Genomic DNA, 12,362 nt, shown 5'->3' with positions numbered 1-12,362 from the left:
TAACGAATCCATCGGTTTTCTACATGCATAGTTACGCTTGATTGGTTGAGCTCGATCTTCGCCGTTTTGCCCCTAATTTAGCTGGACGCTGCGACTGGACCCAATTGCAAAAGCTTCAAACCGTTGAGCTCTGAGGTCAATTCGAATAGGTATCTCAAGATAGGTGTCCGGTTTAACCCTCGCCGGCCAAGGGGAGGGCGGGTGCCGCCCCCCCCCCCCCCCCATAGGATTTTTCGCGATAGATCCGAACGCGCTAACGATAGATAGCTGAAACTTGGCATACCTGACCTTTGATTCAAGCCAGATCTTTTGACACCAACCGCATTTTCGGGTCAGGTCAAGTCATTGACCTATGACGTCATAAGTAAACCTCTGCACGGTCTTCAGATGTTGCAACTCCGCAACGCCCTCACTGCCAGGAGAGCTTTCACAGGTAAATGAAACTTGCAGGAACTAGTATCCATTAGGAGTCGCGCAACTTGTATATCTCGGATTTTTCCTAAAGGTCATATGCGGTCAGGTCATTTTCATGACCTCACCATGAAAAGTCAACGGGGAAAAATGAAAACTGCTATCCTGGCTCCGGGAATGATCTCGAACTATCTCAAGCACACAGAATCGTGATTTCATGCACTCCTTGCAAGGTTCAATGCGTCACTTTTGCAATGTTGACCTTCCGTGACGTCATTTATGCCGTCATTAGGGTCATATTAGTTTGTCGTCACTAACTCACGAAGAAATTGAACTAGCGAGTCGGAAAAGCCACCAATGGACCCAGGAAGACCTGGCGAATCGAATGATATGCAACATGACCTCCTTCGACCAGTTTGGTGACCTGGGGGCGCTGGCCTGACCGTGACCCGAGGTCAACACCCTAAGTTGACCTCGACCAAACAAAAAGTATACCATTCGACGCGCCTGAGCGAGGTAAACACGATGCTGCCCAAATCACAGCTCTGTGGCCGTTTTTTTGCGAAGTTATTCACCAAAAACGGAAGTGTACCTTGGGGCACTTGACCTGACCTCAGAGGTCACCGGTTGACATAGGACCTAAAAATCGGGTACCAATCTTGCGTCTCGTAACGGCGCACACGCTCGTTTTTCCTGCGAAGCGCTAGCTCCACCAGGGGCGAAACGGCGATAGGGGGGTCGTATCCGCCCCCCCCCCCCCTCTCGGCCGGCGCGTATGTAGAAAACCAATAGATCCGGCGAGGGTTTAGGCGAACAGCATTGTTAAAAATGATTTCAGAGCCAAAACTTTGGAATATTCGTGTTCGTCACGTCCAGGCACGTCGATTTTCAGGAAGGTCGTGCTACCTGCAGATGAAGGCCAGGTCAAGAGATCACAGTATTGCTGTGATCTGCTGTGAGCCCTGCTAGTGCTCACGATGTTTGTTGAAGGGGGTCATGTTGCACATCATTCGACTCTGCAGACATTTTTGAAGTCACTTGGTAGCTTTCCTGACTCACAATCTCAATTCGATCGGAGCGGCTGTCGGTGCCGCTGTCGATCTCACCCGACCGCCGCTGGAGAGGGTGACACTCCCGGGTCAGCAGCCCGGGCCGGTGAAACGCCGCCGTGCCCGCGCGCTGAGCCGTGCGTCCGGCCGACCGACCGGTCGACCCACTGGGGGCGGCAGGTCGGGCGGCCGGCGCCGCTCGCACTGCCGGCCGCTCCGCCGTCCCGTCAGCATGGCCCGCTCCCGGCCGCTCCGCTCGCCGCCGCTGGTCCCGGCGCTGGCGCTGGCGCTGGTGCTGGCGCTGACAGCCAGCCCCAGCGCGGCGCGTGTGCACGTGCAGAGTCTGCCGGCCGACGCTGGCCGGCCGGCCGGGCAGGGTGTCGGCGGTGAGGACTACCAGGGTCACCAGGTGCTCAAGGTGTTCGTGGCCAACAACGGCACCCTGGATCTGCTGCGCAGCTTCGAGGGCAACCCAGGTGAGTGGCGGTGCGGGCACGATGGCGGAGTTTGGAAGGAATACGGTGGAAGGATTCGTGGTTGCTTTGGTATGGGACTACATACAATGACCATATTACACGATGACCATGTTCTATCGTAGTCATCGTAGTCCCATGTCAAACTGCGTGCGCTCCATACAGTTCGTAGCAGAGTTATGAGCGGTCATCATTACGATTATACGATAACAGTCTGATTAAATGATGGTACGTTTGGCGTTTGCGACGTTAGGTGTATGCCGTGCCATCATTTGTACTTATTGTTCGTTTTGAATTGGAAAATGTATACGATAATTCAATTTCTTATGTTTACATGTATTTATACTGCTTCTCCGAGAATTGATGTACTCAGGTATGATTGAAGATTGACGCCTCTTGCATTTTCGCAAAATTTAAGAGATTATTCGATATCGAATGATATCGGGGAAAATGTGCAACCACATCTTACCACATGCCTCAAAGCACAAGGCGAACTATGGATCTGTTTGAAAACCCGTAAATTAAATTCCTATTTGCTACGAACTATTGAAACAGTCCTAATGAAATAGGCCAATAATAACCGTAAATAAGGTTAACAATCACCGAATTAGACATAGGTAGTTATTTCAAAACATATCAACCGCATCCTATCTCGAGCAGCCCTTGAGCGCTGTGCCACTCTGCTCGCAGATCATGTAACCTTTCCCCATTTCCCCTACCCTGCAGAAGCTTTTATGGGGTGACATCGGCGGCATCGAATATCGTATGTGACGTATCGGCTCTCTCTCTGTCAGATGTGGACTTTTGGACGCCGGCGAGCGGCCTGAACCCCACCGTAGACGTCCTGGTGGCCCCCGATGTGGGCCGCCGGCTGAAGCAGGAGCTGACACGCTCCGGGGCCTCCTACACCGTCAACATTGAGGACGTGCAGGTGAGCGGGCCGAGCTGTGAGCGAGCTCAGAGCTGGTGCCCCTCGTGCGTGAAAGCAAACAGAGCTGCAGGCGACATTCCGAGCCACCTCACAGTCTCTGCATACCAATCGGCTGTCAAAGCCATCCATCACTGCACCATCGATCCTGTTTTTGCACGTCTGAAATAGCAGCAGTGCCAAGTTTCCATCATCCTCCGACACTGATCACCGATTGATTTGACAGAGCTTTCTTGCATTTCCATACTGGTCTCTGAACCGGTTTGGGCGGTCTTGTCAGAAGCGCGTTCGTTTGTTGTTTTTCGAAGCCTGGCATTAGCCGCTGATTGCTGATCTCTAAGCACTCACACCGAACATTGCACTTACCGCACCGCACAGTGCGGTGAGTGCAATCGACCGCTGGCTTGTAATCCGACTTTTAGACGATGCTGACCGCTGACCGCCATCTACCCACCACAGACCATTGACAGACAAACACTTACTGACTGAGGTCAGAGGTCAGCTGACCGCTGACCTCTGACCACTTGGCAACTGACCAGCCACTGACCGCTGACACTGACCAAAGACCACTGACCGAAAACCACTGACCACTAACCACTGACCACTAACCACTGACCACAGACCGCTGATCACTAACCTCTGACCGCTGACCGCTGACCACTGACCACTGACCACTGACCTCTGACCACTGACCTCTGACCTCTGGCCTCCTACAGGCGGCCGTGGAGGAGGAGAGCCCCGTCATGTCTGACACGGAGCGGGAGCTGCTGGTGGGTCGCAGCGGTCACCCGCTGACCTGGACGGCCTACCACTCGGCGGACGACCACCACCAGTACATGGACTTTATCGAGCAGAACTACAAGGGACTCTGCGAGACGTTCAGCATCGGCACCAGTACCGAGGGCAGAGACCTCAGGGGCGTCAAGTGCGGCCTGGGAAAGCGCGAGGTCTGGATTGACGGAGGTGGGTGAGCCGTGCGATAGATCAACAGGAAGTTCAGCGCTGTTATCATTCGAGAGAGCGGAGCTCATATTGAAGCATCGTCAAAGGATAATGGTATAATCTTTGGGTGGAATGTATAGCGTTTCCCAAGATGAAAGAAAAGGCAACACGCTTGCCATCATTCAGTAGAATGACTGCAGCCAGTCATCAATCACTGTGCACGACTCTCTCTCTCTCTCTCTCTCTCTCTCTCTCTCTCTCTCTCTCTCTCTCTCTTTCTCTCTCTCTCTCTCTCTCTGTCTCTGTCTCTGTCTCTGTCTCTGTCTCTGTCTCTGTCTCTGTCTCTGTCTCTGTCTCTGTCTCTGTCTCTGTCTCTGTCTCTGTCTCTGTCTCTCTCTCTCTCTCTGTCTCTGTCTCTGTCTCTGTCTCTCTCTCTCTCTCTCTCTCTCTCTCTCTCTCTCTCTCTCTCTCTCCCTCTCCCTCTCCCTCTCTCTCTCTCTCTCTCTCTCTCTCTCTCTCTCTCTCTCCCTCCCTTCTCTCACCCCTTGCCTGTCTGTCTCCGTCCTCCAGGTATCCACGCTCGCGAGTGGGTGTCGCCGGCCGTCGTCTCCTGTCTGATTCGGGAGTACTCCCAGCGCTCCGTCAACCACCAGGACCTGTTGAGGAAGCACACCATCTACATGCTGCCCATCCTCAACCCGGATGGCTACGAGTACACTCGCAGCGGCGGCAGTGCGTATCAGACACAATTGTTCACCAGTTGGCTAAAACACAAACCATGAAAAATGAAATGTTTTCTGTAAAGAGCAATCAATTTTGATACAAAGTAAAAACCACCAATAAGTGAGCAGACTGGTTTTTGATTCACCTTTTTTGGATCGATTCAATCATTGATTCATTTGATTTTTGTTTGATTCAATCACCGTTTGATTCCTTCAAAAATTTGGTGAATCGCTTCCTTTTGATTCAGAGAATCAAAAAACAATATAGGAATGATTCACGTTTGATTCAGCCAATTTTTTTTTTTGAATGATTCTTTTTTGATTCAATTAAAAAATAAAATATACAAAATATCAGGGATAGTATTGTATTTGCTGTGTTCTTTTTGTTGTCATGTAATGGCAGTAGTGTTAATATTTGTTGATAATGAACTATGTTCGTTCACTTCAATTTTTTTAAGTTCATGAATCATTAATTTTTTTGATTCAATCAACCCTGATTCCCAATGCGTTTGATTCAATCATGGCTTGTGAATCAAACAATCCTGACGGTGAATCAAACCTTTTTGATTCAGCAAATTTTGTTTGATTCAATCAAATCGATTCAATCACGGATGAATCAAACACCAGTCTGTAAGTGAGAGTTCGAATAAATAAAAAGAAAATATGATAGCGAAGTTATGCTGGTCTCCAATTTCTGAATTTTGTCTCATTTAATTTGAATTCCATTCAATACGTTTTTTGTGGCATATAAGCGCTTTTACCTACTTTTATCACTAACCATTCTTTTTTTCAGGGCGCCGTCGCTTCTGGAGAAAGACGCGGTCTCGTAACCCGGGCAGTAGCTGTATTGGAGCCGACCCTAACCGAAACTTCGACGCCCACTGGGGCGAAGTAAGTCCTCTCCACAGCCGGGACGCTTAGCTGCAGATAAACTAATTCAGGCGTCATGGTATTCTGAAGTTCTGGAAGTTAGACCCAATTTAGACAAATCACCTGAAATACGAAGTATTTTTGCTGACTGAATTTTGACCACGAGCCGATGGCAAATGGAGAACGAAACTCTTCTGGTAAGAAACTTTTGGATAAACCTTTGAGGCCCTGGGTGCTGACTTGTTTTCCTTAACCCGCGCCCCACTGGGGGGGGGGGGCTATTGATAGCCCCCCCTCCCGTTTTTCTGCAATAACTTCCAAACCGCTTGACGAATCGACGCCAAAGTTTCAGTACCTTCGGCTGCATCAATTTGACACCTTGTGTCAAAATTTGAACTTCGTAGCTACCATAGGTCGGCCGAAAATGACGTCAGAGTGACGTCATGTTCGTCCGATTTCGACGCAAAACATTGAACCACGGCTATCGCTCCCAATAGCTCAGTTTTTAAGCTAGATCCAATTTCTTTGCATGAAAGAACTCAGAATTGACCGCGCTATCAAACTGCTATCTCGGATTTTCAAAATTTTGAAAATTTCGAAAATTTTATATAATAATATTCAAAATTTATATTTTTATATTTTTTTCCAAAATTTTTTGACTTTTCGAAAAAACCGGAATATATGTGACAGAACGCATGATTATGACTAACTCTAGCAAGTTTTAGCTAAATATCTTCAAAAATGGCCAAGTTATAGGCATTATTGCAAAAAATTCACAATTATTAATTTTTCAAATCAATTTTTAAGTTCGTATTTGGCATCGTACACCAATATAAATGGCACCATCGTGTTTCTGAGCTCAAACTGCATCCAATAGATACCTTTTTTGTTGAAAAATTTCAACTTCAAAATTTGACCTTTTTTGACCTGAAAGTGACCTGACCTAAGCTAATTTCGACTCAAAATGACCTTGAATGACACAGACGACATCAAATTCGAAATCTATGGCCTAAATGGACCATAAAACATGTGTCACGTGACCGACGCATGATATAATATTTTCGTGACCTGTGATGACCTGACCCTGACCTGAAAATCAAAGTACAAGTTTGGTACCCTCAAGGTATCTAGAGCATCTGTTCACGAGTGTGGAAACCAAAAATGAGCCTGATCTGACTTGTAAGACGGCGGCCAGAGCCCAAAATGTGAACAAGCCAAAGTGCTAATAATTTTTACTTTGACCTGACCTGTGACGTCATCGGTGACCTCGAGGTCAATGAAATTAGGTTTTCCTCGACAGTTTTTTTCCGGGGCTATCAGACGCCGTTTGAATTTTGACGATCGGCCCAGTAGTTTCGGAGTTAGGAGGGGGGCTATGAATAGCCCCCCCCCCCCCCAGTAGGGCGTGTTATACACAGACCCCAGTGGGGCGTGGGTTAACTACGGTTGTAGTGACCCTCCTCCGATTATTTTATGGACCGAAATATGGTTTATGCGGAAAGATTGATATGGCAGCAATAATATGCGAGACATTGGGCGTCTGATACCGCTAAATGCTGCCCATGCTGATTGCTGGACTGTTTGCTGGAGGGGCAGTGGGATAACGCGCCCTCCCATGGCCTTCGTTCCAGACGGGCAGCTCGATGGACCCGTGCAGCGACATTTACGCCGGCTCACGGCCGTTCTCTGAGCCGGAGACCCGCGCTCTGCGTGACTTCCTGCTGGGACGCGTGCACGCCATGAAGATGTACATCTCCTTCCACAGGTGAGTGTCTGTACAGCTTTACGTGTGTTATACTGGATGCTTTGAGGGTTTCATGAATTTTGCTCGCTCATGAAACCAGCGAGCGACCTTTCAGCTATCGGACCCGCGCCACATGCAGCTGCACTGCTTCATGAATGAATAATATCGCTGACATGGCCTTTAACTGGATAAAGACGCTAAGGTGACTGAGAGAACGTGATAAGATACCAGTCCTGGTGATGCACAAGTTACAGCCGCACGTCTTGCGCTCAATCCTGACGGACACTCCCCTTTGTGCCCGTGTTCCAGCTACTCGCAGATGCTGTTCGTTCCGTACGCGTTCAGCAAGGAGCGTCCGGCCGACTACAAGGAGCTTCTCCGCGTGGCCAAAGCCGGGGAGAAGGCTATCCGCCGCACCTCCGGCAAAGCCTACCGGGTGGGCCAGGCCTCGCAGCTGCTGTACGAGGCGGCCGGCGGCTCGGACGACTGGGCCAAGTCCAAGGCCGGCATCAAGTACTCGTTCACGTTCGAGCTGCGCGACAAGGGCCGACAGGGCTTCCTGCTGTCCGCTAGCCAGATAGAGGACACGTGCACCGAGATTGTGGCCGCCGTCGATACCATGATCACCACGAGTGCTGAACTGGACGACAAAGCCTAGCACAGGGCCACAGCGAGAGCTCCCCAGAACCGGGCAGGGCGCGATATGGTCGGCCAAAACAATGTTCAAGCAAAACGATATTGTAAATACTGTTCTGAGCTTACCTGGTTGATGTTAGAGGTAAGAACTAAGAAGCTAAACGGAATATAAATAAGATGAAAGAAAGTGAAAGTTTACTGATAATGCTGAGATTAGCGATAAATTCGCTATTTTAACGGAATTCCTCTATTTTTCGTCACTCGCGATTTTTTTTTTGTACGGTAGGTTTTTATTTTTTTACTTGAGCTGATTTCATCCAACATCGGGTCGATATAGTTATTATATCACAGCCTGCGGGCGAAAGCATGAATTGTCTGGACGGCTGCTCATGATGGTATGCGCTCATATGCCGTCCATTTGTTGTGCTTTGTTGTCTGTTATGTTTATTTGCCCTTGGGAACAGTTGGGGAATTGTTGCGTGTTAGGGTAAGTGGCCCCTATCACGCACACCTAACAGGAAAACTACTCGTGTGGCCTACTGACGCCTATCATGTTGACAAGGTTGGTACCAGTGGTTGTCCTAAACATTTCTTTGTTTAGCCCGGCATTTGCTTTTCAGCGGTTTTCTATCATTTATGATATATAAGGCCAAACGTCGACCAACTCTCGGTGTGCGCTTATAGAGCATCAGTGTTGTTATTACGCACATGCACATGCTTCAAATGCGCACAGGAAGAGATGACAGGATGGGGATCAAAATCATCGAAATAAGTATGGACAAATCGCTTTATTTGAAAGTGCCCCAGACTCGGTCTCTCCGGCCGAGACCCTGGGTCCGGTCCTACCGCTCGAGACCCTGGGCCTAGTCCCACCGCCTGAGACCCCGGGCCCGGTCTTACCGCCAGAGACCCCGGGCCTAAAGTCTCATCGCCCGACAGTCCGGGACCCCGGCCCCGGTCTCACACCTGAGGCTCCGGGCCCGATCTCACCACCCGAGACCCTGGGCTTTCCAGCCGAGTCCCCTGGTCCGATCTCGGTGGTCGAGCCCCGGGCCAGGGCGGTGTTTCACGGCCGATGGCAGCACACTGCCAGCGCATTTCGCGAGCTGATGTCACAGTTTGCAGCTGTGTTGGATATACGAGTTTGTTGGTCTCCGTGGAAACCCAATTTGACACGTGTGCAGACAGCGCGCTGCTAGCGGCCGTGAAACACCGCCCTGGAGTCACCGTCCGAGCCCCCGGGCCTGGTTTTAATCCCTTGGCTTTTTGTCAAAACGCAGGGGATCATCAATCTTCCAGAACCCTGTCAAATGTTAACGTATCACAGTAATGCGATTTAAACCGTTCCCTCTAAAGAGAAACGTTAAAAAATCCATCTGATGTATGTGCATTAATGCAGCATGGCACCTGTGCGTCATTAAAGAACCAGCTGCCCTAAACACGCACGCTTCACATTCAGCCCTTTCCTGTCTTCCTCGACGCATTTCAGGTAAAACACGTATGATCAAAGAAAACAAGGACGTATTGGCCACAAATTGATGCCTGATAATCTATCTGGTATATTAATGGTTCCGTGAAAAATTAATGCACACCGAACCACGCATTATTATATCAGGCACTTTTTCAGCGTTAAAAATCAGCACTTCCTTTACAAAACATGCCATCATTACTTACCTTTTGATGCGAGAGCGCTGAAACAACTGGCCGCCGCGGCACAAATGTTGCCAGAAATCGTTTTCGGTCGATTTATGCTTTCTACACATCTGCTTGGGCAGCTATATTAAAAAGAGTCATTGGTGTGCGTGTTTAGGACGTGTGCGTGATAGGAGCCACTTACCCTATGTGATCTACCATTGAAGCGTAAGATCGATTTTCATAAGAATGAATGTTTTTAGAAGACTGTTGTACCTATTTTCATACTTACTGGTGTTTGTAAAATATGCATTTTATACAGCGTGCACCGTAAACGGTCACCTCTGTGACAGAGCTATTATATGCATAGTTTTACGCTGATTTTTGTCTACATGTCTGAACACGAGGGTGGTAAATATACAAGCAACAAATACTGAACATGTCTGTCTTGAATGGTTCAGGGGTGCATGTCATAGCTTTTACGGAAAGGCAACAACGCATGCCTACGAGTAAACCCGCGCCGGGGCGGTGCTCTGAGATTCCGCGCTGGGCCGGGGGGTGTCTGAACACCCCCTTCTAACTCGGCTCCTGGGCCACGTAGCGACACGCGGTAAGCGGCAATCGAAAGAACGTCTAAAATAAGGACCAAAACACTCGGTCATTTTTTGGGTCAGGTCAAAGATCAGGTCACCAGAGGTCACCAAAGGTAAAATGTTGACTATTTCAACATTTTGGAAACTGCCGACGGCTATCTCGGGAATCGATAGAGCTAGAGCGCCGCGGAAAAGCGCAGTCGATAGCCCTTTTACTGACCTTTCTGAAGAATGCTCTCAGATTTGACCTCCGGTCAACCGTTTAGCCTCCAGAGGGCAAAAACTCCAAAAATAGCCGTTTTTACGAAAAGCGTTTTTTCGGCAATAGCTTTTGACTCAAAAGAGCCATGACATTACTTTTGCCAGCATCGTGTTTCTCTCGTCAAGACGCGTCGAATGAATTATAATTTGACTTTGAAAGGTCAATTGGAAAATTTGACCTCAGGTCAAGGTTATGACCTCACCGGAAAAGGTCATGTTGAATATCAGTCGATCCGCGACGTCGAGCCGAACACACCTAAGGCGTGTTCAGCGCTCTAGCACGCCTCTATCAGAAGTTATTAGCGAAAAACTGGTAGAGTCTGTTCGTGACCTGAGATGACATCGGGGACATAACGAGGGGTCACAGTTGCCATTTTCCGGTTCAGTGTGCCAATTTTACCTACATCTCGATGTTTGAGAGTGTCTAGAATAGCGTTCGTGCAAAACAGACACTTTCCAATTTTCTCCCATTGACTTAACCCGCGCCCCGTAGGGCTACCGGCAGACCCTACCACCCGTAGGGGGGGGGGGGGGCCGTTTCGGCCCCCCCCTAAGATCTCGGAAAGTTACCGGCCGATTTTCAAAATTCAAACGGCGTTCGATAGCCCCACCCGGGAACTACCTTGTGACCAAATTTCATTGACCTAGGTCAAACCAATGACGTCACAGGTCAGGTCAAAGGTCAGATTTTCACCGTTCACAGGCAATTCAAGAAATGTCCTGTGAAATCGAGTAAATTGGTAATTTATTGAAAACCATCGATGGTACATTGTTCGTCAAACACATACTTTGCTATCTGAGGTCACTGATACCAGGTCAGGTCACAGCGAGGTCAGGTCACCGGGGGTCACAATATGAATGTGTCGTGTGATACATGTTTTATGGTCCATTTTACATGACAAATGCGATTATGTGGGTTGGGCAGCCTTTGGGGCCAGCCTAGGTCACGTTTTGGTGAAGGTCAGGTCAAGGTCAGGTCAAATTAGGTCAAATTTCAAAGTTGATATTTTTGCATAAAATGGGTATCGATTCGATGCAGCTCGTCACGGGGAGTCTAATGGTGGTCTTTGTTTTGCTCTACGAGTTCTAGAATTGCCAAAAATTGAGTTTGAAAATTTGACGTCATCATTTTTGAACAGTTTTTTCGCTATAACTTGGCCAAAAAACGAGGTATCGATCTGAAATTCGGTATGTAGATAGAAGACGGTAGGTACTATCACATATATTCCGGTTTTTTCGAAACTCAAAAAACTTTTTGGATTTTTTGGCTAATATATAAAAAAATGCTTTTTTGATTTTTGGGGATCAAAACTCAAAAATTTCAAAAATCCGAGATAGCAGTTTTGTAGCCCTGTCAATTCTACACCTTTTATGTATTGATCATTTTTTCTGTATCTTCAAAGCTGTAGTCCTGACAGGTCTTCTCGCGAAGGTCTTTTTTCGGTCGAAAATGACAGAACATGACGTCACTCTGACGTCATTTGTGGCCAACCTATCATAGCCTCTGGAAAAATTTTTGGTCACAATGTGCAAAATTGATGCCCGGAGGGGTCCTGAAAGTTTGGTGGCGATATCTTCAGCCGTTTAGGAGATATCGACCGAAAAGGACAGGGGGGCCGTTTCGGCCCCCCACCCCTACGGGGCGCGGGTTAACCCGCGCACCGACGGGGGTCTGCGCCAACTTCGCACCGACGGGGGGGGGGGGGCGGATGACCGCCCCCCCCCTGAGATCTCGAGAACGAAGCAAGATAGCGACAAGCGGTAAACGGCATCGGATACGCACGGTCAAGATCTACAATTTTTACAAAGGTCATTTTCAGGTCAGGTCAAAGATGACGTCACAGGGGTCGAAAAAGTCAAATTGGCGGCGCTGGAAATGGAGAGTTTTTCTCGAATAACTTTCGAATTAGTCAAGATAGGAACAAACTAAGGGCAGCATCGTGATCCTCTCGTCAATCCGCATCGAATGATATATATGTTGACCTCGAAAGGTCAAGGTCAAAGGTTGACCTCAGGTCACGTGACCTCGAGGTCATCATGTATATCATTCGATGCGTCTTGACGAGCTGAACACAATGAGACCATCCACGCGTCTGTATCT

The 12,362-nt window shown here is 48.5% G+C and overlaps 1 protein-coding gene across 1 annotated transcript in view; it reads left to right on the top strand.

The window, feature by feature from the left end:
* Positions 1 to 1,682: 1,682 nt before the first annotated feature.
* The window catches only part of LOC122394401, a 31,209-nt gene continuing 20,529 nt past the window's right edge, over positions 1,683 to 12,362 (top strand). The window contains exons 1-7 of the mRNA XM_043391273.1: positions 1,683 to 1,936; positions 2,728 to 2,864; positions 3,578 to 3,824; positions 4,374 to 4,535; positions 5,319 to 5,416; positions 7,027 to 7,160; positions 7,449 to 7,791. Of these exons, the coding sequence (XP_043247208.1) occupies positions 1,693 to 1,936; positions 2,728 to 2,864; positions 3,578 to 3,824; positions 4,374 to 4,535; positions 5,319 to 5,416; positions 7,027 to 7,160; positions 7,449 to 7,791 (1,365 nt within the window). The 5' untranslated portion in view covers positions 1,683 to 1,692. The remainder of the gene's footprint in view (positions 1,937 to 2,727; positions 2,865 to 3,577; positions 3,825 to 4,373; positions 4,536 to 5,318; positions 5,417 to 7,026; positions 7,161 to 7,448; positions 7,792 to 12,362) is intronic.

The sequence above is a fragment of the Amphibalanus amphitrite genome, unplaced genomic scaffold (assembly GCF_019059575.1).
Source record: "Amphibalanus amphitrite isolate SeventyFive unplaced genomic scaffold, NRLGWU_Aamphi_draft 000589F_arrow, whole genome shotgun sequence".
Classification (NCBI taxonomy): Eukaryota; Metazoa; Arthropoda; class Thecostraca; order Balanomorpha; family Balanidae; genus Amphibalanus; species Amphibalanus amphitrite.
Note: the sequence above shows the minus strand (reverse complement) of the source record. Positions and strands in the feature narration are given on the sequence as shown.